General features: G+C 37.0%; 1 protein-coding gene across 3 annotated transcripts in view; it reads right to left on the reverse strand.

The window, feature by feature from the left end:
- Positions 1-27150, reverse strand: part of zgc:110158 (uncharacterized protein LOC553590 homolog) — a 75041-nt gene that overhangs the window by 44329 nt on the left and 3562 nt on the right. For 2 of the 3 annotated variants that reach the window (XM_058748562.1, XM_058748553.1), the window contains exons 2-4: positions 17191-17263; positions 14346-14407; positions 10225-10309 (exon numbers count right to left, since the gene is read on the reverse strand). The exons of the other annotated variant lie outside the window; for it this stretch is intronic. In XM_058748562.1, coding sequence (XP_058604545.1) covers positions 10225-10309; positions 14346-14407; positions 17191-17263 — 220 coding nt within the window. The remainder of the gene's footprint in view (positions 1-10224; positions 10310-14345; positions 14408-17190; positions 17264-27150) is intronic. 3 annotated transcript variants of the gene reach the window in all.

Consider the following 27150-nt stretch of genomic DNA (forward strand, 5'->3'; position numbering starts at 1 on the left):
AAAAAAAAAAAAAAAACAATTTAAAAGAAAGAAAATATATGGGAAAAGGGGAGGAGGGATATAAAGAAGAAGGAAATGGAAAAAATGAAAAGAAAAGATAACGGAAAAAAGAAAGTAAAGAAGGAAAGAAAGACTTGACCACCACACCTTAACCTGACTGAAAGAAAGAAAGGACAGAAAAAAAAAAGAGTAGGAAAAATGGAAGAAAAAAAAAAAAAAAAAGAGTAAAAGGAAAACACAAGAGAATGAAAAACAAATGAAAAAGAAAAATGAAAAGAAACACATGAGCATCACACATCAAGCTGAAATGAATAAAGGAGAAAAATGAAAAAAGAAAAGAAAGAAAGAAAGAATTAAATGAGAATTAAACAAAGTAAAGGAACACGAGAAAAGAAGAAAAGAAAACACAAATGAAAGAAAAATTAAAGGAAACACATGAGTGACATGAAATTGAAATGAATAAAGGATAAAATTTTAAAAAGACAGACAGAAAGAAAGAGAAAGAAAGAAAGAAAGAAAGAAAAAGAAATTTAAAATTAAAATTAAAAGAAAAAGAGTAAAGGAAAAGAAAAATGAAAAGAAACACGAGTGTCACATCGCAACTTGAAATAAAAAGGGAGAACAAGTAAAAAAGACAATGATAAAAGCAAGAAAAGAAAAAAGAAGGAAAACTGAAGAATAAAAAAATCTGGTTCAACTCAACTCTGTAAATATCCAAATCATTAACGCACCACTGATTGACTCACAAACAGGCAGTGACTGAGCGATTCCTGACGGATCCTGTCAGGTCACTCATCTGATCACTGGAACTTTCCAGCGCCTTTATTAACACAACTAAACCAATGAAATTACAGTCAAACACTTCATTGGGCTAATGCAAAATCCATAAGAATTTAGACATGTGATTTAACTAATTAGTGGGTCAACGGCGTGAGTGTGTGTGCAACTGTCAAACAACTGAGCCTCCTGGAGCGTGCGGAAGCAGAGCAGCTCGCAGCATCACATGCATCTAATTGTCCGCGGCATACTGCTCTACATTACAGCGGATTCACTTTATCGATTTAAAATTGGCAGAGAGCTCCAATGGACTGGACTCAAAGGAAGCACAATCTGCATAAAAGTGTAAGCAGATTGGCCATGTGATAAACCAAGCTGTGTAAATATTTACAATTATGCTAAAAAAAAAAAGTTAGTAAAATATAAGCGAATATTATTCTAGGATAAAAAAAAAAACTCAAAAATAAAATTCAAATTAAATAAAAATAATGAGAAATGTTTCTTGAGCACCAAATCCGCATATTAGAATGATTTCTGAAGGATCATGTGACACTGAAGACTGGAGTAATGATGCTGAAAACTCAGCTTTGCATCACAGAAATAAATTACATCTTAAAATATATTCGAATGGAAATCAGTTATTTTAAATTTTAATAATATTTCACAATTTTACTGTTTTTATTGCATTTTCAATCAAACAAATGCAGCCTTTGTGAGGAAAAGAAACTTCTCTTAAAAAAAAAAAAAAAAGGAAAATCTGTTATATTGGGTGGGATTTTGGACCAATAAGATTGCACATGGTCCAGGACTACCTAGCACAACTACCGAAATAGAAACCAGGTGATTGGCAAAATGTCCAAAAAAAAAAAAAGCGGAAGAGATTTCAATCGTGTTGTTCCTGGTTATACTCTATGCAAACAGTGGTGCTTTTGCAGCAAGAAAAAAAATCTGAGATCTTTGTTTTTCCTTCATTTCTTTCCTTCCCTTTCTCCTTTTTTTCTTTTTCCATTTCTCTCACTCTCTTCGCTTTTCTCACACTGCAAGAAGGACAGCAGGTCAAGGAAAGAGCGAGCGGTGTGCTGGGGTTTCAGTGTGGTATAGAATGTAAATGAGGTGTGTAGCGAGACTTACTGCGGGTCTCCGCCTGAGGTCTAACCGTACCACAGCTGTGACAAACCACCGCCACACTTCAGCCCTATTACAACCCTATATCGACAAGCGGCGCGAGAGTATTATTGCAAATTGAGCTTGTAGTGTTTTGAAATATTTTAAGGTGTAATGGTGCCTTTAGAGTCTGGATTTTTTTATTGATAAACGAGAAATTTAAGTCACGAAGAGCGGAGGCAGCTCTGCAGGCTTATTAAAAAATGTTAAATCATTGTCTGCCTGCTAAATTGGTCTGGGCAAGTACTGATAAAGCTCTATTTTTCTGAAGTTCTCTTTCAACAAAAGTCAACATGGAAAAGTTCAAATGTTGGTTCAGAGCGAGACCGAAGGGACCATGTACTCTTGCTCCGTTTCACACACACACACACACACACACACACACACACACACACGTAAAGGTGCAGGTGTAATCATCAGGGAGCCATGAGATGCTGCTGGAATGACAACGGTAATCTGACAGTATTACCGTCACTGGCTGCAATATTTGCAAGACTCCATATATGATATATGATGATAATATATGAGACCCTATACAAATCCAGCTAGAAAAAAAATCTGCTTTCTACATCCGATCTCTATGGATCATCATCATCATTTTGCAGCAAAACTGCCACATTTTACAATGTACAAGATTTCAGCATCCAGACCTCACTGAAAAGAAGGAAAGATATTTGGACCCTATTCGCGCTTTAGTCGAAAATTCTTGGATTTTAAAAAAATTGCTTAAATTAATTTAGAATTTATTTTTACTATTTGTAGAAACAATATATTATTACTATTATTAATAATATAGCTACTATAATTATATAATTATTAATTACTATAATTATATAATTACTATTACAATAATAATATAAAATAGGAAATATATAAAAATAAATATAAAAACTAGGATATTTATATAATAATAATGATATATACCAAAAACTGCTTAAATTAAATAACATTACATTTTACTATTTATAAATAATAATAATTATTATAATAATATGATTATATAATATATATTATATATTATATATTATAAATATAATAATAATAATAATTATTATTATTATTATTTAAATACCAACATTGCTTAAATTAAATAAGCACTTATTTTTTAAATATTATTATTTTGTATTATTATTATTATTATTATTATTCTAACAATATAAAATAATAAAAAGTGCTTAACAAAATTGCTTAAATTAAATAAGAACAGTACATTTTACTATTTAAAATGACTATTATTATTATATAAATATCCACATTGCTTAAATTAAATAAGCACTTTTTAAATATTATTATTATTATTATTAAATATCAACATTGCTTAAATGAAATAAGGACATCAAATTTTTATTATTATTATAGAAATACCTAAATTACTTAAATTAAATAAGCACTTACTTAAAAATATTATTATTATTATTTTATTAAAGCAATATGAATATGAATATCTTTGTTGTCACCAAAAATGTAATTATTACAATATCAGCATTGTACTGCCCACTGGTCATTCTGCGAACATCATTAGCAATTGACACATATCGGGTGACCATTAATTTGAACCCTGGTGGTTTGATTGCAATCATGTGGCTGGATTAAAGAAAAAACAGAAACAACAGCCATGCCAGCTGAGCTTCTCACTCTCAATCATGAACATTTCCTCTCACTGTGTGTCCCATTAATTAGTGCCTCGTTGAGAGCTAACGAACACAACTTGTGTCAACAGCTATAATGTAACAGCGTAACTGGAAAGCGAGTAATCTGTTGTGTTGATACTCTCGTTTGTTGCCATTAGTCGAGGCGGAGCAGCGGTTCTCAGATGAAAGGAGGTACGTAAAACATGCGTGTGCCGTCTGAATAAGCATAGATTGCGTTGTACACAGATGTAGAGTATTGCGCCCCTCTTGAGAAAACAGCCTGCCGTAGGCCGTGTGTCCAAACACACATAAACACGCAGCATATGCAAACATGTCTGAGTGTGTACATGTACAGGCACTCGTACCAACACAAACACACAAAGAAAAGAAAAGCAATCCAAGGAAGCCTCTTTTGGTTCAGGGATGGGTTTGGATGCCCAGCTGGTACTTGAGTCTGGTGTACTGGCGCCACCCCACACAAGCTGCTACCAGCCAACGCGCTACAACAGCACCAGACGCACGCCACGCCAAGAGTGTCCTGCCAGCACTGCCTGCCAACCCTACCGGAGAGAGAGAGAACATTTGTGTGAAGAACGAGAGAGGCTAACGGGAAGGAGCGTAGAGGAGCAGTGGGGTTCAGAGTGATTGAGGAAGACCAGGAGAAAGAGACCGGAAAAAGAAGTCTGGCGTGGCAGATCTGGGATGGTAAATGAAAGTTTGTCTGTTTGATCTTTTGTCAGCTGTGACAATTTTGCTCCATAGCTCCATCCCATGTACTACGAAAAGTTGACCAAAGTAAAGCAGATATACAAATTTTATGTCTTTACACATTTATTCCATGAAAACGGAGCAAAAATGTTGATTAGTGGGTGCACTGCACTGATTTTTGTCAAATCAAATGCCTTATAGAATGAGAATGTCCCACCCCAAATACCATCTGCAACCAGCTCAGTATTATTATTATTAATTAAAAATTAAGAAAAATTTTAAAATCTAAAATAACATAACTAAGAAAAAAACTAAAAACTAAACTAAACTAAATTTTAATTACAAAAAAGTAAAATAAAATAAAATGCAAAAACACCAGACTGCACTGGGAAAATGTAATGTAGTTAATTTGTTTAAAAAAAAAACTAAAACTAAAAACCCCCTAAGTAAAACTATCAGAGTGAAACTGTAATAAATATAAATAAATAAAATAGAATGAAATAAATAAAAGCTAAAACTTACATTCACCCTGAACCAAATCATCCAAGTTGTCTACAATAAAAAAAAAAGAAAAGAAAAAGCTGAGATAAGGATGTATAAACCTTGATCCTCTAACACTTGCATTCTGTATTCTATTTCTTTTCTATCTATTTGTTTTCTTTATTAAAAAAATAAAAACAAAAAAAATATACCCTCTAACACTAGTGTTCTCTATTTTTTTCTATTCTATCTACTTGTTTTCTTTTTATTTATTAAAAAACAAAAATTGACACTCTAACACTAGCATTCTCTATTCTTTGTCTATTCTACATACTTTTTTATTTTTATTTATTATATTTAAAAAAAAATATTTGCTACGTTTACTGCCTTAGGCTAATCAGGACTTGTCACAGCACTTACATATTTTTACTCTAATGTTGGTTTGATTGCTTCTGTTGCCCACATTTGTAAGTCGCACTGGATAAAAGCGTCTGCTAAATGACTAAATGTAAATGTATTTCACCATCGAAAAATTAGACAGTTCACCTTTAAGGCTCAACCATCAGGATGCGATCAACACAGTGAGGCAGAACTTGTAAACTGTGTGAGGGTCATTCTCGTCATTGTTTGGACATGACACACACAGCAGTAATAAGCTGACGCAGCGCTGGTCATAAGTGTGTGCGGTGAAGAAATCTGCGGATGTGCCGTCTCGTCCAATAAATGCTGACCTGTAGGGCCTGTATACCATATGCAAAAGGAATCAGAGATTCCTGACACGAAGCATCAAGCGTAACATCTCTTCCATGTTAATTTGTGGTTTTGTCCCTGCTGCAACTGTGGCAAAAAAAACAAAAGGTCATTTAAACCACCTAGCTCCGCCCACAGTCAATGCTGATTGGACCAACATCCAGCTCCTTAAAGCTCTATAATAAACATCAAACATGTTCTGATTTAGAAAAACTGAAGGGGTGAACATATTTTGGATTGTGAATAGTTAGGACATGGATTATGAACAAGAAAAATCTCTTCACTTATAAGAATACGTACCCTTCCAAATACTCCTTGTTACCCTTTGTTACCTTCTTGATTCTCCACTCCAGTCCTCCTCCAGTGAGTCTGGATCAAATATTAACTACTGAGCATGCTCAGAGCAGCCCTGTGCGCCTCACTGGATAGCAATCATAAACAGCCAGTGGCTTTAACTTTTTACTCGTGGCAGCGCTCCATGTTCAAGCAAACAATAAGAAAAACTGTGTTTGTGTTTCATGTTTGCTAACAAAATTCTCCTATAATGAAGAAAGCTCTCTTCTGTTTTGCCTACAATATCTATATAATGATAAAATAGTATATGTGAGAGAAAATAATTTAGAGGACGTGTGTATGTTCTTCTCTTTAACTAGGGTTTCTCTTAACAAATAGCCTCGCTTCTCCTCCGGTGTAACCGTGCATGTGTGTGCGCGTTCCTTCATTATCATTATTCCTGTGTGTCGTCATACTGCCCGCACTGCCTCTCCTTCCCCCAAGCTAGCAAGCGAACGGCATCATGGGGGAAACAGCAAGATTACCCAATCAATCTTCCCCAGAGAGAACGAGAGGGAATGAGGGGGAGGGGAAGGAGAAAGGCAGACGCACATACACAATATCTACATATAGTACGCAATTTCCATATCTTACTACAGTAATCTTCCTGATGAAATCATACCAGCCGCCAACCATCAGAATGATTCATTGGAATCCTAATACTCTACCACTACGACACTTACAGAAATATCTGCACTGGGGAGATTGTGATCGGGATATGTTGCAAGCAGGACTCGAACTTCAATGTGTATGAAGCAACGTCTGTTAAAACGTTACAGGGATAGTTCACCTTCAGTTGCTGGTCCCCACAGATTTCCATAGTATGGGGGGAAAAAACACTATGCAAGTCAATGGGGACCAAGTGAAGGTGAACTTGTTTTGCCAAGTCTTCGTTATCGCATTTGTCTGAAGTTTAATGACGCAACTGAATTTCAAAACACAAATGGTCATGTGATTTCATATGGCATTCACTTTCTAAGTCTCTTTCTAAAATAATTAACAAGAGTCTTAATCTTACATGATTTTAAACATTTTGTCTTAAAATCAAATAAATCAAAAATGTATTTAAATATTTTTTATTATTTTTACTATTTTATTCTAGTCCCTTTAAAAAATAATAACTTTTATTATATTTAATAATAATACTACATTAATATTACGTAAAATAACATTTTTGAATCCTGATTTAACAAGCAGGACTAGCATGCGATGTGCATGAGGTGTAAGCTTGTTGTGAGTTGTCTGCTGTGTTTTTAATCAATGCTCATTACGAAGCTTTACGAATCAAGCCCGGCAGAAAGTGAAGAGCACACAGACGACTCTGGCATTTAGAGGTGTTGCGTCCCAAAATTCCATCCCTATTGCCAAGACACCAATCCCACAAAATCCCTGGATTAGCCCTCAACCATTCCTGGGATTAGAGGATTAGACCGTTATATTCCATTATCTTACACCGAGAGGATTCCTGACTGTCTTGATTTCAGCACAGAAGCAGCCAGAAAGGTGTGGGCAATGCAGGCCTGAAGACAAACACACACACACACACACACACACACACACACACACACACACAAACACACACACAAACAGCACAGGCCTCTACAGAGCTGTGACCCAACAAGGGAGCAAAGGGATCAGAATAAGAACATGATAAATCACTGAACTCAAGGACACCCTAGTAGGAGCAAAGACCTTGCCAAGACCGGCACACATGATACTGCAGCTCCACAACACACATGAGCACATTCACAAACACACACACACACACACGCCAACAAAATACTTTTTCAGTGGAATACTTGAAATCCTATAGTTTATAGCAACATCAAACTCCAAAAATAGTAGTTGACTCGTACGCTATATTCCAAGTTTTCTGAAATCAATAACTTGTACCTAAAGCTCTCAGAATGAATATGAAGCCTATGGAGCAGGTCTGATGTAATCATTTTTAGATATTTATTTTAGTCATAATGTTTAGCTATCTGTGAATAAATGTTACAAATACACTACATTATACAATATATATATATATATATATATATATATATATATATATATATATATATATAGACAGATAGATAACCATTATGTTGTTTTTATTTTATTGTTGTTGCTTTTTGACAGCCCATAGTCACTTAAGAACTGTTGTTATAGTAAAAAGACATAAGAAAAGTTTTTGTTGTTGTTGTACAGCAGTTTTGTCGTTAACTAAAACAAAGCTATTACATTTTCATTAATTGAACTTAAAAATAAAAATACAACTGAAATTTTTTTCTAATTGAGAATTTAAAAATAAAAGCTACTATCAAAATGTTAATAAATAATATATTATATATAATGTAAATATATATATATATATATATATATATATATATATATATATATATATATATATATATATATATATATATATATAACACTGTTCCACTGAAAACAACAGCATACAGGGATGGAACGATATAAGGATTAAAATTTTTGGGTGAACTGCTATTTTAAGCAGATTAAGGGAAAGTTTGGAAATGCAGAATGAAAAAAATCCCCCCTCCCCATATTGATTCTGATCAGAACATTTTCTGGCGGTTTGGGAAAATGGAATATTTGCACTTCTAATGAACAGGCTGTGCATATTTAATCATGTTTAACAAAGTCATTTAAACAAGTAATACATTTAAGATCAATGAGTGCCGACATGCATGAGGCGTACGCGATTAGCTATTAGTAAAATACTGCAAATCACATCCCAGAGGGGGGGATGCATTTCCTCTGGAAATATTTTAGTCAAATATTGGTTTGTCAGTGAAATGTTGGTCAGTGGAATGAAAGTGGTTCTGTTTCCTTCCAGATGTTGACTTAACTCCTGACACTGAGCAGGCCCATTCTGGGCTGTCGTCTCCATAAACGCCAAGTCAAGTTCAGCAGACAGACTACAGGTCGGGCCCTCTGAACTAACCCTGATCCCATTATCCACTAAATCACATCGTCTTTTTATCGTTCTCGTACAAGTCTTAGCTTGTACTCATGAGATTTATTCATCAGATGTTAGAAAATAGTTTATAGAACAAACCTCTATAAACACACACACAACAAATTAAAGGAATAATCACAGGTTATTTACAGGTAATTTTATCATTCAAGTGATTGGCAGTTTAATAATCCTAACCGCTTTAGCCAATAAATACAATAAACCGGAAACAACAGTTTAAAGTTAAAAACATCTTAATGAATTAGGTTTGTTACAAACATGCAGCTGTTTGATTCACAAATCGTTAATAGATGAAATGGAGTCATATGGATTACTTGTGGATTATTATGAAGTTTTTATCATCTGTTTGGTCTCTCATTCACTGCAGAGGATCCATTGGAGAGCAAGTGATGCAATGCTGTAATTCTACAAATCTGTTCCGCTGAAGAAGCAAACTCATCCACATCTTGTATGGCTTGAGGGTGAGTAAATTTTCAGCAAATTTTCATTTTTGGTTGAACTGTTCGAAACCAACAGCTTTCTCAATGGCTAATATACAATTTAAATAAATAAAAACATTTTGCATGCATTTTGAGCATATACTGTGAAAAATAAGTGTTAATTTGCATCATTAAATTGTATTCATGTGTACTATCCATATTATCTAGGCTATAATTCGCATTTTAACCTGATAAATTAGTATGTCATTTTGTTAAGACTAAGACAACCGTAACTTGAATTAAAAATCGCACTGCAACACAAAGTCAACAACTCTTATATATAACCTTCATTTTAACAAACATATGCATAACCAGACGTTTACTCTCAACCTGTTTTGAGCCATCCGTCTATCCTTCCCACTCTGACTCAAGCCCACGGCCATCCCGGCAACAACAACTGACATTTCATTATGCCTTTCACTGTTACTGAAATATTACATCTGTGAATGCACTGCATTCAGTATGTTAATCAGATTACATGTCTGTCTGTGCAAATTAAAGAATCCGCACAAATCTGTGTTCACAAGACGCCGCGCAGCTGCTTTATGAAAGCCACCGCCGGAAAAATAAACGGAAATAAACATCCCATACTTGTCTTTCTAATGCACACACAATTACATACCGTGAGCATTTTTAAAAAGGACAACCAGGAAGAAACATGATCTGGAACAAAACACTCATGTACACACATAACGCATCTAACACACACTAATTCACGCGAAAAAGCTCTATTCAGCTCACTTAACGTATCCTGTGACACTTTGGTAAGCAAATCTGCCTCGTGTCGTTCACTAAACACTCACATCAATAAATTCGGACAACAGATAGAAGGTAAGCCCCGCCCACAACACACATTGTCATTGGACAAGAAGTTGAAGCTCAGCTAAAAGACTCTAGGTCAGGTCTGTATGTCACTCACATAGTCGTGGAAGGCCTTGGCCTCGCTGGAGTGCTCGCAGGTCTCCCGGCGGTCTGGAGCGGCACAGTACAAATCCCAGAATACACTGCAACAGGAAACAGGAGAGAATGTTACCATTAAATACAACATATATAAAGTCAAACCTTTTGAAATACACATACTATAAGTATCCTATCACAAAAAAGCAGTCAATAATGCTTTGACTTCATCTGAGCTTGATTAATCTTCAGAAAAGTTACATCAAGCAAAGCCAGCATGGTAAAAATGAAGTCCAGTCAAACTTGAGACTCGCACAGACTCTTTCGCTTCCACCCGCTTGGCACAAACAGCAGGTTACAGATCAATTAAGCCAGGGATTTCCTCAATTAAGAGTCTTTGGGTCCTGCAGGGCTGTTTGGAGGGGGAACAAGGTTTGTGTCCAAATGGTATTTTAATTACTGCACTGAAACTAAGTACCTGTTTAAATGGCCCAAATTAGATCGCTCCAGGTCTTCAGATATCGATTTAATGGATAACCTATAAAATCTCCTGGAAAAAAAAAAAAGGCCGGCGGCGGGAAGGCTACAGACTAACCACCGACACACGACACGCGCCTACTGTTGCTCTCACCAAGAAATGGAAAATAAACATTGTTTATCAAGGATATATTTATATCAGACAAAACTATTTGGTGATGTTATAGACCTGAATTGGGAAACCTGTTGATAAGACTGCTTTTGTGCCAATGCAAGGGAAACTATCTTTTTTTTTTCTCCTGCAAATATTTACCAGGATAAAGAACATTCCTGAACACTTGTACAGAAAGTGAAAGAGTTACACAGGAAAAGGAGAGAAAGAGAGGATAAAAATGAGAGACCCTTTGTATGTGGGGGAAGGGAACATTAATGGGAAGAGGAAACTAGAAACAGACATGGAAAGAGAGAGGGGGAAAATGGAGGGAGAGAAACACAGGGATAGGAAGTGAGGGAGAAACAGTGGGGGAAAAAACTGAAACTCCAGATAAAATGTAATGATAAAATGGCGAGATAAAATGTAACCACAGACTTACACAATTTAATGTAATTTTACATTATAAAAATGGCAAACTTCTAAATGCACGGATGCTTAAATGTTAAACTATACACACACTAAATAACCCTTACAAAAATTCCACCAAAATACCATAGTTATTGTAATTATTTAACAGGATAATTGCATATTACCATGGTTTAGCCACAGTTTATATCAAAAATTTAATTAAAAACGAAACCAACTAAAATATCAAAAATATTTGAATGCCTTTTATACTGTCTACAGGAGATTCTAAAGTAATTTATTGTGATTTTTCAGCAGTAAGAATAACTGCACAAATTAATGTTAATGTATGCTATATATTATGCTAAAGCTATAAACAGTTTAAAAAGTTTCTAAAAAACTGAATTATTAAACATGCATATGTGCACGTTCGCTTTTTGAAATATTTGAGGGTGGCTCACTTGCTGTTAAAAGAGAGTTCTGCAACATGTAAATGTTTATTCAACTCTGTATTTATAACATTTATAAAATTGTTTTAGCATTCATTTGGGAAACATTCATCTCCTTACTGCTTTTAACAGCTAAAGCATTCTGTACATTTTACACAGCAACCTGGCCACATGAAACGATATGCTTATGATCGTCTTTGAAGTATTTCTTATAAAATGCGCCCATGCTTTGGACAACTTGGGTGGTGCACTTTTTTCTATATTTGAAAAAATTATCTATTCCTTTGATGACAAAGCTGAATTTTCAGCAGCCATTTCTCCAGTCTTCAATGCCGCAAATTATTCTAATATGCTGATTTGGTGCTCAAGAAACATTTCTTATCATTATCAATATTTGAAACAATTTTACTGCCTAATAATTCTGTGAAAACCCTGTGAAATTCTTTAATGAATAGAAAATAATCTTTTCTACCATTATTAATGTCTTTACTATCACTTTTGATCAATTTCATGCTGGTTTTATTGACCCCAAACGTTTGAACTGTACTGTCATTTTCTAAAGGGAAAAGGGTGGGCCCTTCTAAAACCAAATAAACTGTGTAGCAAAGATTTACGGGTTGACTCGTACACATGGTCTAACCTCAAAACACCACCTGCAGATTTGCCCGTATTACGTCACTGCACTTCCTTGCGAACAAAACAATGCAATTACAATGAGTCGGGTTTTACGCGTGCCTCTGATGCTAATTGGAGGGAACTACATTCTCATGTTAATAGATTCTCTTAAACACCAAGCTCTTCTCTGGGGGTAATTAAGTAAATCCTAATGGTGAAGACAATACGAGACAAAAGCAGGGGTAATACAGCCACATCCATACGTATATGGACTTTACAGTGAGGAGCTCTTTCACATGTGTATTATTAGGAGTACAGTGGTGTGTCATTTGCATTTGAGAAACGAGATAATCCTGATTCCTGACCCTCGGGCAGCCGCTGAACTCAGGTACTAGAATATCCGCACGGTTTACGGCTAATAACGGAATCATGACAAATAGAAAATCCCTACCGAATGAATATGAGCAATATGAGAGAAGCAATTACTGGGGAGTCAGAACCGATGCATTTGTGAAGATCCATGCCGCCACAAAGTGTTACAAGGCGCTAACACACAAGAGGTGAGGTTTAACGACTCAAGTTCTTTCCTCAAGTCTGCACTCATCCCCCTTTATCCTATATGACTACTACCGAATGGTGAGCTGTCTTGACCCCCTGGCCTCCCGCTGGCCCTCAGTTTGTCATTGGGCCACCCCCAATGGAGAAGAATATAACCGAATTGGGCCAGAGGGGGATTCGGACACTTGCCACAAAGGGGGAACGGTATGCAAAGAGTTAATCTGTGTTTGGGGTCTTTAACAGGAACAAAGGACAGCAGCAGAGACAAAGGTTGATGGAAGGGGTTTAGAAAAGGGATGGGCCATGTCTTTGCCCCACCATCTGGGCCTTTTGTCTGAAGGAGTGGGGTGGGAGAGCCAGGCCTGGGCAGACGTGCCCTCCGTAAAGGCTGCCTGACCCAATAATACACCCACTGCCACGGGTCAAACCGCATCAGGTTAAACATACAGTTTGACTGCTGGTGTCACAGCCAAACTTAAGTCTGGATTAGTATAAATCAATAGAGTGAAAGTGAATACAAACAATCTTGTAGTCTGTAATAGATATACTCTCCGTTTATGGTGGAGTCACTTTTGAGTTAACAGTGAGGACATTTTCAGTTTAACTGTATGATTCACACTGTTGGTTAACCAGGGTTCAACACCATTTTTTTTTCTGCTTGCTCAGTTGGGACATAGTTCAGATTTTAACTTGCCTTGTCCACATTTTTGTTGTCCACAACTCCAAAAAAAAAAAAAAAAAAACGCATTTAAAATTTCAATTAACTTACATTAATAATAATTTTTAAATATTTATTTTTAAAACTAGAATGTATTATTAGAATTACTTTTTATGCATATAAAAGCAATTTTTTTCCTCACATCAATTATTTTTTTTTTAAATACAGTTCTTATAATTAGACAGGAATCTCCAAGACAGCAATTAGTTCAAAAACATTTTTTCTGGACATTAACATTACTGTCTGATTTGCATTTTTCAACACACTCTAAATGATACTACTAAGATTATCACGAGTCATTTTTGTGGATTCGACAAAATCTCATCTGACAACCAGCTAGATAACTGTACCTAGCTGACAAGCTAAAAAAGTTGACAGGCAGAATCCTCCATTCTTATTGTTGAGCCCTGCAGGTGCAATGCGATACAGTGACAAGCAATAAATCCTAACTCTGAGTTTTTGCTTAAACCAGCCATAACGAGCGCTGCATGATGAGACATTTGAGGTTTGCTCAAACTAACTCTGGATAACAGTAATAGTGATTCTTGCCCTAGTAAGCACTATTAAGTATGTGCAGATGAGCTGTAAATTCTGTAACTTCACGCAACATTTGAACTGAGAAATAACTTGCAATGTACAAGATGTCAGAGCATCAATAATAAAACTAAATTATTTGTCCATTTTGAAATACACACTTATTAGCACTAGCTTACACAGAGACAGATAGACAGCATGTGTAAAATATAAAGAAAACACATAAGACCTACCACCACCATGAATGGAGGAATCCAGGAGGCTCTCCTAGCGTAATGTTCTTCTCCCATCGGATCTATAACAGGCAGTGAGCAGGAAGAAACGAGAAAAAAAAAAAGGGGTTGTGAGATTGTAGATAATGTAACGTTCTCCTGTCAGACGTTGCGCAGTCTGCTCTCTGACCTAATCCAGATCCCATATATCATCCTGCTTTCTCCACCACAACAACAGACTTGTTTTCCTCATATCCTTCTATGACACTGGAGCTTAAAATGTCATAGGCAGAGACGAGAAAGTCCTTCTGGGAAGCCCCTACGTATGAGTTCAGAAGTCATAATTCAGATGTGAAGTGCATTAAAGTGATTTTGGTATAAAATCAAAATAAATAAACAGATAAAAATCACTGTGGGAAATTTCATATTTTTTGGACTAATACAACAGAAAATCAATGTAGTGACATGATCAATGTAGTTGCCATGCGTTTGTCTTATCAAACCATGACTTTCTTAGGGCCCTATGAAATCCATTTTATTTTTTTCCGTTTGAATTTTTCTGGATTCCATTTTTTTCCATTTTAATTTTCCTTTAAAAATAATGTTTTAATAATAATTTTGCTAGTAGCAGTAATACTATCATTACATTTAGACATATTTCTGTCATCATTTCTTCAAGTTAAACTGACCTTTTATTTTGACACGTTGCAGTGAAGACCTTGCAGTGATGATAGTTTTACTCAAAAGAAATGGTAAAATGCTCATGAAGTGATTCTCAGCGCAGTTCTAGAGATTATGGTCATGTGTTCATGTACTCGTATATTGAGGCGGCACAGACTGAAAACACTGCGGGCATCACACGCGCTTCAGTATGTGTGTAGTTAATGAAACTGCGCGTCTGTCCCATTCATTCACACAGAGACATGCAGAACAGGCAGGATTTATATTTAAATAGTATTAGTAAATAGTATTTTTGGCTTAATATTCACAGACAGTAGTCACAGACAGTATTCACAGACATATCGCATTTTGATTTAAGTGTACTGACCTACTTTTGATGTCTCCGTCTAAAATTTGGCAAATTCCGTGACAGTCCACATTATACAGTATATATACGTTTTTTTTTTTTTTACTGGATTGCATCTGCGTTTTCTGCATTGCGGAAATCATAGGGCCCTACTTTCTTCTGTAGAAATTTATTTTTATTTTTTTGTCCATATAGTGAAAGTTAATGGGATCCAGCGTTGTTTTGGGCCCCACTGACTTACATTATATGGACAAAAACAGTTGAAATGATCTTTTTTGTGTTCTGCAGAAGTCAACATACACAATGCAACTGTTAGTTACAATGTTGGTGAATAGGACTACTGCAACATGGCTTGAAGGTAGCGCATAATCTTGGCAGTCATTACTCAGCTTCCTCCTGGTCAATCCACCAGTGTGGAGACCTACAGCAGGCTTTAGCGATCCAGAGCCATGACCCTCAAAATTAATCATGGCTTCTGTTTTTCCTACACTTCATTCAGGCCTTGGGGCTCACTTTCACCCTCCATCCCTTCTGCTTGTGTGGAAATGACCAGGGCGACTCTCATTAAGGCCATAATCTTAGTGTATTTAAGAAACGTTCTCCTTTGTAATAGGTGAGTAGAAGGACCTGAACTGACCATGGAAAGTGCGAGGAAAGAATTAGCCTATTATAACAATTATATATGGATGATTACACAGGAAAATGTAGTGAGAAAAAAAGAAAATCTAAGAGGATAGAGAGGATAGGTTTGTTCACTGCAGCTGAAAGTGGATTACCGAAGCAGGTCTGAAGGTTAAGAACACATTATCAGTCAATTTCACCTCGTCGGCCTGCCAAACGGCACGATAAACATCTGACCAACTTGCGGTGCTTTTGAGAAGTGCTGCAGAAAGTCAGGGAAACAATGCCGCAACGCAGCAGAGATGCCGCCAAGCCAACAGGGAGGAAAAACACCCTGGGGTAACTGAGCAATGGACGGAAATGACTGCTCCACAAACAAACAGCAAAAAAAAAAATCCTGCCGGTCAGTGTATCATAAACAGCTATTAACTGAAATTAATGATGGGTAATTAATATTTTTGCACATGGTTGGTGCACACATACTGGCCCACAGATTCTGAGACTGTATAAATATGGGGAAAAACAAACAATTCAGTATAGTTCAAATCAACTATGCATCACTACACTAATGCAGAAGTGTCAATGTTCTTATTAAAGTGAATATTTGGTGTGTATTGAAATATTTCCTGACACAAACATCGAAATTAAATGGATTATAAGGGTCTCATTTAAATGTGGAACAAGAAAAATTGAGAACAATGTTACTGTGGCAGTACAGCGCAGACTCACAACATCCTGACCCATTCAAATGAAACAAGTGGATTTAATTTAGATTTTATTGCACTGCAGAAAAGAACAAGCTTGATAGGAAACATGCTTTTGTAAGTGATGCCATATCGCCACATTAGAAAAAAATTGTGTATTGCAATGCATGACACTGTACAAAATATATATTGTGTATTATAGAGTATATTATGTAAAATGTTCAATACATACAGTATTATGTACATATGTGTATATATAAAATAAATAAATATATATATATATATACATACACACACATATACACACACACACACACACACACACACACACACACACACACACATACATATACATATTTATAATTAATATTTATATTGCTTGTTTATAAAAATAGCAACTTGGTGGAGGATGATTTATGTGTGTTTTCTAACAAAAATATGTACTAAAATCATACTAAAGAGACTAGTGTGTGTGTGTGTGTGTGTGTGTGAGTGTGTGTAAGCAGGATCTTACCTCGGAAAGGAAGGTCTGTGCTGATTTCTGGGCCCCAACATGCAACAAGTATTCGTACACGTATAAAGCTAATCTAGAAGAGAACAAGAGAGGAACAGGCATTATATTCAGGGCATGAGAAGGAAATCCCAGATTCCTCTGCAAGCAAAAATAATAACTCCAAGATGATAAGAAGAAATTTTAATATAAACAAACATTTTCATTCAATAATAAAAACTTAACATAAAACAGTAAAAAAAAAAAAAAAATCACTAGTTTATACTGTGTGCTGTCTTTTTGTTTATTTGAATATTGCATCATTATCCTTATCATTATACACACCAACATCAAACTTCATGAAAATAAACTGCAAGTCAAACTCCTTCTGCAGATCGCTATTTATGTTGCTGCCAATGTAGAGTGTCAAAATCAGTCACTTATAAGACTAAAATGCTCCCTTAGGAGGTAGCTGCTTATGTAGACAGCTAGCGAGGTTTTAGAACAGAGATAGACTTTCATTCCCAGTTGTGGTGCCGTCACTCTAGTTTGGATGTTGTTCAAAAGTTTCAGAAAGAAAATCAGTGGCTACAGACAACTCACTAGAGATTGTTGATTACACAAGTACACATGAACACACAAAACGCCCATCAATGGCAGTGACAACATGTCCGATCTCCACAGCCCGTTTGCTCCGTGAAAAGAACGGAAAGATCAGCCAAAGCATGCATAGCTGGAGTTGTTACGGCAATCTGACGGCACCATTGAGGTTCTTGTGTTTTTGTCATTTTCTGTATCCATTATGTCTGTTGTTTAGCCGCTTGGGCTAGCAATTACCCAGCTCCCAGTGTACCGCGGGGCTGAAACTGTACCATTCCTCTGCTCCTATCCTTTCCTTTACTCTTCCATCAGCCATGAGAGAAAATAGCCCTGCAAAGCTCTCCTGGCAAAATTACATTCAGAGACAGGCACAATTTGGTAGAAACATGGTTTTTGTCTGGCTGCAGTGTATTTGGGGCAAGAACATTTATTTCCACCATGGGTAAGGCAATAATGGCATACACAAGAGTGGCTCTTACATGACAACGTGTGTTGACATCCAAAACTGATGTCTCAACAAAGAGATAGGCTAGTTTGGTCATTTTATGTAAAATTAAACACCGATTACACAAGAAAGATGACTTAAAGTGATAGTTCCTAACCCATTTACTCATCCTCATGTTCCAATGATATTTTAGAAAATTTGGTTGGAATGGTGCTTTTTGTTAATACAATGAAAGTCAATATGCTCCAGTGTTGTTTTGGACCTCAGTGACTTTCAGTGTACGAATAAAAACAGCTGAAACATCCTTCAAAATATCTTCTTTTACATTCCACAGAAGAAAAAAAGTCTTACAGATTAGAGGTTGACAGATTATCGGCCTGGGCAATTATTGGTGCTGATACAGGCTAATGCATTTTTATGGTTATCGTATTGGTCATTTTCAAAACCGATTTGCCAATAAAATAATTGATAAGCATTTAAGGAACGTTTTTGTCAGAGCCCTTGTAATTCTTAATTTTGACATCAATTTTAATTTTTACACAAGACATATCGGTTCAAAATATTGGTTATCGGTCTACTTGATCTGTAATGGTAATCGGTATCAGCATCAGCCCTGAAAATTACATATCGGTCAAACCCTATTACAGATTTGATGACGAGTAACATGATGACAAGTTTTTCGACCTTTTCCACTTTTAAGAATAGATACACTAAAACGGAGAACAGAAAATGAGAAACAGAAAATGTTGTGAGCCAGATTCGAACTAGTGTTACACACATGAGCACTAACTCAATGTTCTGGAGCATAATCATGTGCTAACCAATAACCACCATTTAAATACCATATAAAAACCATTGACAATCTTGAAATCTGTATGATGCAGGGTTATTACCGTTAACTACAACTATTAAAAACATTTGAACTGAAATAAAAGAAAAAAAATAAATAGTAGATGGAAATATTAGATGGAAAACTTAAATGAAATAAAAATTGTGAAAAAAAGTTTGTAGCACTATAATTACTAACTGGAAACTATTAAAAATTAAAACTAATTTAAAACTGAAAAAAAATTAACCTAAGAAATAATAATAAAAAAAAAAGGACAAAAGCACATAATAAAATAACTAAAAATGAAAACTGAAAAAGTACAAAAAAAAAAAAAAGCAAATTCTAAATATTAATAAAAACTAAACTATAACAGTATATAAATAAAACTAAGATAACACTGTTCTGATGGAACCTTCTCTCCAACGCACATACAGTGGGCAGAAGCGTGTATTTGTGTGGGAGCAGGAAGCTTTCCCAGGCATCAGCGAGGAGGTGAATGAGTCAGTGGAAGGAGGCGCCCAGGGTGGCAGGCTCATAAATAGCAGAGGAGAGCTCCCTCTGATCAGCCAGTCAATGACTGTGATAAAGTTGGATATGAAAGACAGGGAGGAGATCCAGTGCTCCATCACTGCACAAACACTGACGCGCTGGCGCGGGAGAGTGACCAGAATGACAATGCCTCCCACCGAGAGACAGTGGTGGAGGGGGAGTCAACGACGACCATAAAACTGTGGATGAGAGGTTCAAACAAAGTCCATCTAAAGGTAGTATTACCACAAAGGACCTACGGAATAAGTAAGTCAGCAATATCAGTGGGGAAAAAATTTATTTTATCCCCTGCTGATTTTGTACGTTTGCCCACTGACAAAGAAATGATCAGTCTATTATTTTAATGGTATGTTTATTTGGACAGTAAGAGACAGAATAACAACAAAAAAATCCAGAAAAAACATTTAAAAAAAGTTATAAATTGATTTGCATTTTAATGAGAGAAATAAGTATTTGACCCCTTCGCAAAACATGACTTAGTACTTGGTGGCAAAACCCTTGTTGGCAATCACAGAGGTCAGACGATTCTTGTAGTTGGCCACCAGGTTTGCACACATCTCAGGAGGGATTTTGTCCCACTCCTCTTTGCAGATCCTCTCCAAGTCATTAAGGTTTCGAGGCTAATGTTTGGCAACTCAAACCTTCAGCTCCCTCCACAGATTTTCTATGGGATTAAGGTCTGGAGACTGGCTAGGCCACTCCAGGACCTTAATGTGCTTCTTCTTGAGCCACTCCTTTGTTGCCTTGGCCGTGTGTTTTAGGTCATTGTCGTGCTGGAATACCCATCCACGACCCATTTTCAATGCCCTGGCCCTGACGGTACATGGCCCCGTCCATCGTCCCTTTGATGCGGTGCAGTTGTCCTGTCCCCTTAGCAGAAAAACACCCCCAAAGCATAATGTTTCCACCTCCATGTTTGACGGTGGGGATGGTGTTCTTGAGGTCATAGGAAGCATTCCTCCTCCTCCAAACAAGGCGAGTTGAGTTGATGGCAAAGAGCTTGATTTTGGTCTCATCTGACCACAACACTTTCACCCAGTTCTTCTCTGAATCATTGGCAAACTTCAGACGGGCTGTACATGTGCTTTCTTGAGCAGGGGGACCATGCGGGCGCTGCAGGATTTCAGTCCTTCACGGCGTAGTGTGTTACCAATTGTTTTCTTGGTGACTATGGTACCATCTGCCTTGAGATCATTGACAAGATCCTCCCGTGTAGTTCTGGGATGATTCCTCACCGTTTCTGAGATCTTGCATGGAGCCCCAGACCGAGGGAGACTGACAGTTATTTTGTGTTTCTTCCATTTGCGAATAATCACACCAATTGTTGTCACCTTCTAACCAAGCTGCTTGGCGATGGTCTTGTAGCCCATTCCAGCCTTGTGTAGGTCTACAATCTTGTCCCTGACATCCTTGGACAGCAATTTGGTCTTGGCCATGGTGGAGAGTTTGGAACCTGATTGATTGATTGCTTGCGAGCCAGAAATCTTGCTGATTGATAGGGGATCAAATACCTCATTAAAATGCGAATCAATTTATAACTTTTTTGAATTTTTCTGGATTTTTTTATTGTTATTATGTCTCTCACTGTTCAAATAAACCTAGCATTAAAATTATAGACTGATAATTTCTTTGTCAGTGGGCAAACATACAAAATCAGCAGGGCATCAAATAATTTTTTTCCCCCACTGTAGCTACTTGTAAGGTTTTAAACTTAAGCTGCATTTAGGTTTACCTGTTAGCCATGACAAACAGAAGCAGAACTGGGTGATATGGCAAAAAAGGCAGAATCGTGATCTTATCACAATTCTTTTTTTATTCTGGTTTTTAAAGGGATAGTTCACCCAAAAATGAAAATTCTCTCATTGTTTACTCACCCTCCTGTCAACCTTTCAATGTTTAGATGTAAATAACCATCAAGCTACCACATCTCTTCACCAGACTTACATTAAACTGATCGATTCATATGGATTCACTTTATGACACCTTTATAACCTTTTTGGCTCCGCCATGTTTTGGTTACCTGAACTTTCAATGGAGGGCCAGAAACCTTGCAGGTTTCATTAAAACGATCTCAATTTGTGTCTTGAGGATTAATGGTTTTGCAACGACATGATCGTGAGTAAACAATGACAGAATTTTCATTTTTGGGTGAACTATCCCTTTAAGACCGAGTCGAACTAAATTCCCTTAAAAAATATATAGCCCTACAAAGTAACAAAAGAATGACAGAACATGTAAATACAGAATAACAGGTCAGAAAGTCTAGGTTTTGCAACAGAAACTAGAGGAAGAAAGTATTAAACTGCTTCAAAGAAGAAACTGGCCCTAATTTGTTAGTTTTCGGAATTGTGGCATAATTATTTATTTAGCAAAAGCCATTTCAGTGAATATAACTATACATTTCAAAGCCTTGCGTTTGAACAGCACCCATGACACTCATTCAAACTCTGTTAAAGAGCTTAGTCAGGAAAAATGCCATATTTAATTTTACATGAATGAAAACGAGGCTGTTAGGACATAGTCCATTCAGATGTACAATGTTCAATAGTCACATCTTTTTTCCCCTAGAAATTTTCTGAAAAAGGTATTTGCAATATAAACAAAGTACACAACAGCATGAGTAATTGAACATACGGTACATCTGTCCCTCACAGCCATTTTTATATCAACACATTAATTCATATTAACAAACTCTAAAGTTCATAGCTCCTATACCCTCTGTAACAATAAACAAAAACATCTCGCATACATTCTACCATGGCATTTTGTCTGTAGAAGCGCACATAATAAACTGCAAGAGACTTGTCATTTGGGGCAAAACACTGAAATTATTTTGTGTTCCAAAGAAGTAAATACCACAGTTTCATGTCTCTGACTGACTTACTCATGACCAATTTAGTCAAGACAACTGTTCCACTTTTTGCTAGTCACTTGCTAGTCACTACCTGTCTCACCATAAACAAGGGTTTAGGAACGCCAATGGAGTTTGACCTCTGGGCTTGAAGAAAACATCTAGCAGCTGCCATCTGCTTAAATATGAGGGAAGCGCGAGACGATCTGGTTCAAACTGTGGATTCCCAGGAGTGGGCTGATAAAAATTTCATGGCAGGGAGGCCCATGTGATCTGGGTGGAGGGGGGTACTGTGCGCTTTGGTACAGGGTACCAGCACCTGGCCCTGATGCATTATTGAACACTGTTCATTCAATTGCGCCTTCAAGGAGCACCTTGTGTAGAGTTGTCAGGAACATTGAGTGCAAGAGCCAAGAACAGCACCTCTGGATTCTGAAGGTCCCGTTTGGAAGCCCAAACACTTAAAGACATCACAGAGGGATGGGAACAGGGAACTACAGCCGATGGGACGAGACCCTGAGGTGCGGGCAAGAAGAAGCGTCTGGCCTGGCTGCTAGAGCAGACACTACAAGCAATGCTGGGATATGGCCAAAATAAATTAGATCAAGTTCATTAGACAAGTTAATCACAGCAATTTCAGCTGGATAACAACAAGTACAGAACTAACAACAACCTCAACACATAAGCATGTAAATATTGGAATAACTGAGACCAAAGTAATATTTGAACATTATAATAGAATTTTAATAGACCCTTAAAGGGATAATTCACCTAAAAAAGAAAATTCTGTCGTTAATTACTCACCCTCTCACCTCACCTTTGTTTGTCTTCAGAACACAAATTGAGATATTTTTGAAGAAATCCAAAAGCCCTCTGGCCCTGCATAGACTGCAATGCAACTACCATGTTAAAGTGCAAGAAAGCAGACAGAAGAAAAGCGTAGTACTCTTTAGAACACGCACTGAACACTGACACGGAAGAGAAAAAAATTGTTGAATAAAGTCGTTATTTTTGTTTTCTTTGCACAAAATATATTCTCATAGTTTTATAAAATTAAGGTTGAACTGCTAATGTCACATTGACTATTTTAAAGATGTCCTTACCTTTCAGGGCCTTGCACGTGGTAGTTGCGTTGCTTTCTGTGCAGGGTCTGAAAGCTCCTGGATTTCATCAAAAATATCTTAATTTGTGTTCCGAAAATAAACAAAGATCTTACGGGTTTGGAACGACTCGAGGGTGAGTAATTAAAGATAGAATTTTCATTTTTAGTTGAACTATCCCTTTAATAGACCCTAAAAAAAAAACTTTTTAAATATCTTCTTTTGGTTCCAGGGAAGAATATCTTGGTTTAGGCATGAATAAATGATGACAGAAGTTTCACTGTTGCCGTTACGTCACATGATCAACCAGGTGAAAATATTAATTATAAACATTAAACAGTGTGTGAAATTAGGCTACATGCTAAATGGAAAACGTACAAGTAATAGTAATAGTAATACTTGCCCTATCAGGTACTGCTAAGAAAAGCTATAGGCTACATTCTGATTTATTTTTAAACACACCATTCAAATCCATCTGTCTTTATATGCCAGGCTCTCTCATATTCAAATGACTGAGAGCAGGTGTTAATGTATACAAACCTGATCAGCAAAATCTAAATGGTGTGCTCTCTCTCCAGAGGAGAACAGGACATATAAAGAGCCATATTATGGAGACGGGGAGGGGATGGTGGAGACTGTGTCACTGGCTGGGGCCTCAGGAGCCTGCGGCATGCCGTCTTAAAGCTCAGCCTCCCTGTTCAAAAGCCCCGAAAAGAGGTCTGCTGGAGGGAATGCCCAGGGGGACGACCCACAAGTCTCTCAGCCCCTTCCCCCTCAGTTTTTTCCAGATCTACAGTGTCCCTGTGGGAGAAAGCCCTGCCAATCGGAGGCATTCATAAGAGTTAAGTCCAGTGATGTTGGAGTAGTTCAGCATAGTGGTTTGTTTTGAGGTGAGTGAGGTAAAAAGAGCTGATGTTACGGTACTGCTGGAAGGTCTTACTGCAAAATAGCCTCACCATGACTCCTTGTAGCACTGTGGGGAGTCTCATGCGCACAGGGAACATTAAACACAGGTCAGATTGCTTGGCCTACAATATAATGCCAGGTGCGAAACACTACTGTCATAGCTATTTTTCCCCTTGCTCTCAGAGAAGGAAAAGGGCCATTAAAAGAATAGTTCACACAAAAATGTAAAGTTTATCTCAAATAAAATACGCCACAGGCTGGATGTCAAAAACAACAAGTGGCAGTGGTTTCATGTCTTGTCATCTGACATCATGATGTGAGAACTGTGGCATATATGAGATGCATAATTTCATGAATTATTTGAATTGAAAAATTACTCACAAAACGTTATCATATGGCTTCAGAAACACTCCGTTACAATTGCAAATAAAAACTAGGCAAGGCAAGGCAAGTTTATTTATATAGCACATTTCACACACAATGGTAATTCAAAGTGCTTTACATAAAAGGAAGTAAAATAATCATAAAAAATAATCACGACAATAAAACAAGGAATTGTTAAGGAAAAGTTGTTTACTTTTAAAATGATTTAAAATTGATTTAAAATGAATTTAAAACAGTTAAAAATAGAAAATGATTATACATAAAATGCACTGCAATCAGTTCGGACGTAGCACAGTGCTCATTCAATAAATGCACAGCTAAACAGATCAGTTTTGAGTCTGGATTTAAATGTGGCTAATGTTTTAACACATCTGATCTCTTCTGGAAGCTGATTCCAACTGCGGGCGGCATAATAGCTAAAAGCGGACTCTCCTTGTTTTGTGTGAACCTTTGGTATTTCTAACCGACTCGAACCTAATGATCCGAGTGGTCTGTTAGGTTTATATTCAGTGAGCATATCTGCAATGTATTTAGGTCCTAGGCCATTGAGAGATTTATAAACGAGTAAAAGTACTTTAAGATCAGTCCTAAATATAACTGGTGTGATATGCTCAGATTTTCTGGTTCTAGTCAGAATCCTGGCAGCAGCGTTCTGGATGAGCTGCAGCTGTCTAATGGTCTTCTTGGGAAGGCTGGTGAGGAGACCATTACAATAGTCCACCCTGCTTTTGATAAAGGCATGAACAAGTTTCTCCAAGTAACAAAACACCTAATTCTTGCAATGTTTTTGAGATGATAGTATGCTGATTTAGTTACTGCTTTGACATGACTACTGGAACTAAGGTCTGTCTCCAGAATCACACCAAGATTCTTGACTTGATTTTTAGTTGTTTGACCCCTAGAGTCAAGGTATGCATTCACCTTGAGAACTTCATCTCTGTTTCCAAATGCAATGACTTCAGTTTTCTCCTTGTTTAACTGAAGAAAGTTCTGACACATCCAACGGTTAAATTCATCAATGCATTGGCAGAGGGAGTCAATGGGGCTGTAGTCATTTGGAGATAAGGCTTGGTAAATCTGGGTGTCACCTGCATAGCTGTGATAGGCAATTTGGTTCTCTCTCATTATTTGACTAATGGCTCGTTTCCACTGAGCGGTAGGGGTGGGCGATATAGCCTCAAAATTATATCATGATATTTCTAGAATATTTGCGATAACAATATTTATGACGATATACAAAAAAATATGGAACAACGTTTTATTGGTGATTGCAGCTGGCAGGCAGCAGCATTTATTACTGCAAACACAATGAAGGGCATTTCCATCCTTTTCCAATGAGCTACTGTCATTGATGACAGACTACCTAATTCGAAGTGTAAATTTATTGTCATAAGGTGGCAGAAGCAGCATTATAGTGCAATAGTAGTGACCAGTGTTGGGCAAGTTACTTTAAAAAAAGTAATTAGTTATAGTTACTAGTTACTTCTCACAAGTAGTAACTGAGTTAGTAACGGAGTTACATCATAATAAAAGTAACCAATTACCAGGGAACATCGGAGGACATGCGATGCAGTAGCTACTAAACAGTCTCTCGCTGTCGGTGCTTGTAATGATTTTTGCATCTTTCTCGGACAGTTCTAAATGCTTCGACACTGCCGTCATGTTTTCTGCATTAGTGTGCGCCTCTATTTGATCGTGTCACGTCATTGTTCGGTACAATTTATTAGGTCTTTTTGTTTATTTTCGGCCAAATAATTTCAGCTGCCGAACAATCGGCGCATCCCTAGTAAATACGTCATCGCGTTGCTGTATCGATGATATGTCGGAAGGACTAGCCGAGCTAAGGCTGCTCTATGCGGATACATAAGCACTGAGCGCCCGGTGATTGCATGGAGCTCCGAAATCGGCATAGCAAATTTTCAAATAGGCACTATCTTTATAAATAAACTGCAGATCTGAGTTTTAAACAATTACATTCTCGCCTGAAAAACTCCTACAACTACATTTCATGACATAATAACAGTATATTTAGAAAAAATACGCGGGTTTTTGAGCAATAACGTATTATTGACAAACGGCTATTGTCCGTGTGAAAATATAAAATTATAAAATACACTGTTAGATTTTTTTGTGTTTGCGCACTCTGATGTAAATAAGCCCAACACTCACGGACAGCAGAGCGGAACGAGTGAAGGAGAAGCTTTATCCGCACAAGTGACGATTCTAGTCAACCAATCAACGTTCTGCAGTGAGTTTAGCTCCACCCTTTTGGTACCCTTTGCTGTGCTAGGTACCCCAACGGAAGGGTACCAAAAAAGTG

Source organism: Onychostoma macrolepis, chromosome 02, assembly GCF_012432095.1.
Source record: "Onychostoma macrolepis isolate SWU-2019 chromosome 02, ASM1243209v1, whole genome shotgun sequence".
NCBI classification, from domain to species: Eukaryota; Metazoa; Chordata; class Actinopteri; order Cypriniformes; family Cyprinidae; genus Onychostoma; species Onychostoma macrolepis.